This window comes from Asparagus officinalis, chromosome 9 (assembly GCF_001876935.1).
Source record: "Asparagus officinalis chromosome 9, Aspof.V1, whole genome shotgun sequence".
NCBI classification, from domain to species: domain Eukaryota; kingdom Viridiplantae; phylum Streptophyta; class Magnoliopsida; order Asparagales; family Asparagaceae; genus Asparagus; species Asparagus officinalis.
In genome coordinates this window covers 7,034,592-7,039,557 of record NC_033802.1, presented here as the reverse complement: position 1 = coordinate 7,039,557, position 4,966 = coordinate 7,034,592, and the positions used below count along the sequence as shown (strand labels likewise).

Here is a 4,966-nt window from a genome sequence, read left to right as displayed (position 1 = left end):
GTCAACACCCATACTCAATTAGTTGCTCCTCACGTCCATTACGTCTTGCATTACGCGTCCTCTGAAGAGCGGACCGAATCCTTTTTATCATAAGAAGGAATGTGTTCCTCAGCTCTGCCTTGGTAGTCATTCGCAATGCATCATGCGTCATAGTAGAAAGCTCTTCGAGATCTTGTACCTATAAGATAAAAACCGAAAGAAAATTATTATCAAGTGGATGATAATAAAATAAAACTCACAAAATATCTGTATATTTTGCTTATACACTTACCAATTCTGTCTCAACCGGGCCTCTTGGTATGTACTCCTTAGGGGCTTTGTTCTCCTCAAATATCCACCTCTGAGTAATCCCCCAATACCACCGCAAATACACACCTAGGTCAGGTGCGTCAGCCCTCTCCATCACTACTTGTTCCTCCCTCAACTCTCACCTCCCGATGTAAGCATGTCGAATATATTCCCAATTTGCATGATGTGCACCTTTTCTGGGATTTCGCTCTATTCTCTCCACAGGGACCAGAATATGTTGTTGTAGCCCAAATTGTCTGAGCACACGGTCAGGCACGTGCATCTCGACAATCTCAAAACATATGATCGGGACGCGAGCACGCCATACATCCTCACCTTCCCTGCAAATATCTGGTAGTGACTCTAAAACTAGTTCATATGGCATCCACTTGACCTATAAAAAGATTAAGTAAAGCATATATCAGTAATAAATAATATAATTATTGAATATATTTTGTAATGACCATGAATTTTTTATACTAATTTAAATAATTTTTTGGTATTTTAAATAGTAAATTATTATTATCAAAAGGATATTTATATTTTTTCGATTTTCTAGAATTTTCTACAATTTAAAAATCTAATTTTATATTTATTTAATAATTTTGATAATTATAAATTAACTTGATCTAGTGAAAACTTTTAAATTAATATTTTTTTATGTTATTGTTATTGTTACATATTGATTGTAAATATTTTCCCTAATAATTCTATTTTTTCTTAATTTTGTTTTAATTATAAACCCAAACCCTAATCTATAAATACCTCACTCTCTCCTCTCTCTCTCATCTCTCTCTCTTCTCTCTCTCTCTCTCTCTCTCTCTCTCTCACGCTACCCTCAAGCCTAACGCCTTATCCCCCTTCTCTCTCTCTCTCTCTCTCTCTCGTCTTCCTCTCGTCTCTACTCTCTCTTCTCCCGTTAGCCACAGCCGTCCCTTTTCTTCCTCTTTCTCTCTCTTCTCTTCATCCTCACGGCTCCTCAACCATCTGAACTCACTACCTCCCTCTTCCACTCTCCCTCCCCACAAACCTACCCAAGCGGACAGCCACGCGCCAGACCTGGGGGACCAGCCTTAACCACCGCTCTCTCCCTCCTCCAAACCAGCCTCCGCTTCATACACCAACGCCAGATCCACGTCCCGTCTAACCGCTCCTCCCCACTCGCCTCTCCCTCTCTCCAGCAACTCCTTCATGTTCGCCCTCTTCCCCTCAAACAGCCTCTCAGCCTGCCACCAGGCAAGCCACTAGCCGCCTGCCCCTTTCCTCCTCCGCCGCCACCAACACAGCAACAGGCGCAGCCACAGCAGCCTTCGCCCACACTGAGCCCCTCCACAGCACCGCGCTGCCCCCCAAACCGAGCTCCGACCGTACCTCCTCCTCGCCGCCCTCAGTCATTTCTAACGTCTTGCTACCCTTCACCCCTCCCTCTTCCTCCGTTTCCCTTTCACCATAGCAGTCCTCTCCCGCTCTCCCCCACGCCAATTGCTTCCAATGCCAACCGCACGTCGTGCGCTTCCTCGCCGGCCCTTCATTCCACCACCGATCACATTCCACCACCTGCCCCATCGCTAACGCCTAAGCCCAGCCCTGAAATCAGCCTTCTGCCTTCCGAGCTCCTCACCCGCTGGCCTCCCCATATCAACTACACCTTCTCGAGCTCACCTTAAGTCCATCAGCCCTCCTCCCTCACCCGCTCGTCTCCCTCGGCCCCTTACATCACCACCGACAGCTCTACCGTCCCCATCTCGTGCCGCCTACGTCACCGACATCACAGCCATCTACCCTCAACCAGATCCAGCACCTCAACCACCACCTCTCTGACCACCACAGCTGCCTGTGTTGCTTTCGTCCCTCTGACCAGCGACATCACCTCTGTCATAGCCTCGCACGACAGCATCGATTCGTTCGACGGAAACCCGATGCAAGATCCTTGTTCTCATTTATTATTCAGTACAATTTTAGATCTATCGTAAATTAATTATGCGCAAGATCACGATTCTCGATATTTATTCATTACAATTCTTATATTTACTGTGAATTAAGTATGTGTAAAATTCCATTTTTAATTGACTCGTCTTTCAATATTTAGATCTGTTATGAATTACATGCATAGATTAGACTATGATATGTTATTACATGTGTCAGATTTTTTTGATGAATGACTATATGAGAATTTGTTACTTTATCATCTAGTTGTTATCCAATAGGAGAATGAAGACGACTCCTGTTAAAAGTATGATTTATAAGCGTGCTTCAAAGCATTGCTATACTCACTCGACATCGATATCCCGATGTGAGGAGTTTCGAGTTCCCTTGATATCTATATCCTGATATGAGGTTTTCTTGACTATTACTATTATAACATCGACTAGACGATGTACTCTTAATCGGACGTGTTATGGGTCACAGTTATTTTCATAGTTTTACAGAAATCATTCTACGGTAACTCCGTGGATAGTGTACAATATTTCATGTATGGTTATTCAAATTAAACTGAAAAACATAGGGTTTATAAAGGGGAATTAAACAGAGAATATAACATGTATATAAACGGTCACATGCACTTTCCTGATATCGCGAGTTATATATATACATGGGCCAAAAGGCTAATACTTAACTTGAAGGCGTGGCCCCCGAACAAGTTTACAGGGACCCGATTATATATATATAAATATTCTTTTCTAATTCAAATAATATGTAAAGTAAGAATTATATGCTTTTGTGTCCTATGGTAGGCTTTATTTGATATCTACAATTAGAATTTCCTTTATTATCACCTTATATAAGTTATCACCGTGGATGATTATGGATTATGGTGAGATGTGGCCTAGTTATATTTCTTTTCATACATAGATTGGGATTAATATTTAATTATCTATAATTTGAGACATATGGTTACATAGATTGGGATTAATATTTAATTATCTATAATTTGAGACATATGGTATATACATGAGGGTTTCCTTATTTGGATTGAGACATATGGTATATACATGAGGGTTTCCTTATTTGGATTATTTCGCTCGACGTACTACGTCTCGTGTTATAGATTTTTAACTATTAATTCCATCTAGTTGTATGACCTTGTTACTTGGATGTTTATGGATTCTTCTGATTGTTACACTCTAGTAGCAGATTGCATCTAGATTGTTAGATTTTTAGTTGCATGTTTCTATTGTCATTACTATTTTTGCATCTGTTATTGCATTGGTCGTTCGACCATTTCTATTCTTCCTTTTGGGATATTACAGTGTGTCATGCACGCTGATGTACTCCTGTTCTCTTAGGTTGTACGTCAGATTTAGAGGACGGACAGGTTCGGTAAGAGCCATAGTATTCTCAGCAGGAGTGTCTTGCAGACAAAGTAGAATAAGAAGCCGAAACTTAGTTATTTTCTTTAGTTGTTCGATGGTCTTTGTTTACTTTTGTAGCACTTTCCTTTTTCGCTTGATCAATGTATTTTTATATTTTCTAGTATTTTAGTTGGATTGTTTTGTATTAGAATATGTTGACTCGAATATTATGTCTGGGATGATATTTTATTAGTAATATGTATCATTTTGTTCTGAGTTGTTTATTATATTCTCGCTACTGTGATCAGGGACCTGTGCCTTCGTTTTATATTGCTTGACGCTTAGCATATTGGATTGAGTAGAAGGTCTAGTACTTATTTCTCCTTAGTCTAATATGTCACGGACTTGTTCATGTTTCGATTTTTCGGTATTTTGGGAAGCAGAGAATGACATATTTAGATATTATGATTTAATACATGTTCATCCTCCATTTGATCAAGCTCGTTTCTGTAGAAGTTTTCATGACCCTTTGGTGAGGTATGCTAAGATCTGGGCACATTCTATCTATTTTATATACAATGGGTTAATATAGATTAAAATAAATGTATAAAAATACATGTAATCATATATATTACCAAATAACTTAGTAATACCTGGAGCCTAACGGAATATGGCCATCGAGAGCACGGGTCTCTCTCAAATCTGGGCAACCTAAATGCAATCTCTCCCAAGACCATATCTATAGCAGAGTGAGACAACTCTTGAATTCTTTGTTTTGAACAAGTGCCACTTTGGTCATTTCCCTATACAAATACGCTAACACGGCACTCCCCCATGATAATTCTCCATAATCCTCAAGATCTTCCAGCAGTGACAACCACCTCACGTGCACCGAATCCTTCGTGGAATCTGGAAAAAGAATAGTACCAATCATATGAAGTATGTATGCACAGGCATACATCTTGATGATCTCCTCGGTTGCATCGATTAGTACATTCATGTAATTGTTTCTCAATCATTCAAACTTAATCTTACCATCCTTCATATGAGGAACATGACCCAACAATTCTTTGCACTTCCCTACCCAATTAAAGTCGTCGCTACTCGTGACAGCATCTTCATCCACTCTGAGTCCAAGCAAAACCCCAATATCCTGTAATGTAATCGTCAACTCTCCTTGACGCGGGTGGAATGTATTTGTCTCGGACCTCCAACGTTCAATCAGTGCCATCAAGAGAGCCCAATCAAGTCTCACACATTTAATTTGTGAGCACTCAAAGAAGCCTGCTTGATGGACATAAAATTAGACCTGTGGGTCTGTCAAGTCCCAGCTCGAATGTGCACGAGTATATGATCAACGATAGTAGTGCTCGGGGCCTGCATAC

General features: G+C 40.4%; 1 protein-coding gene across 1 annotated transcript; it reads right to left on the bottom strand.

The window, feature by feature from the left end:
- Window positions 428-1,854, bottom strand: LOC109823132. Its single transcript, XM_020389419.1, has 2 exons — window positions 1,522-1,854; window positions 428-682 (listed from the first exon to the last, which is right to left on the bottom strand). Exons 1-2 carry the CDS (start codon window positions 1,852-1,854, stop codon window positions 428-430), a joined length of 588 nt encoding a protein of 195 aa, XP_020245008.1.

What these genes read in the sequence shown, in the direction of transcription:
- LOC109823132 (XM_020389419.1), bottom strand. Translation starts at nt 1,854, where the DNA reads ATGGGGCAGGTGGTGGAATGTGATCGGTGGTGGAATGAAGGGCCGGCG. An exon ending in GGCGGCTAGTGGCTTGCCTG is followed by an intron (nt 683 to 1,521) that starts GTGGCAGGCTGA and finishes ATCTTTTTATAG; the next exon opens with GTCAAGTGGATGCCATATGA.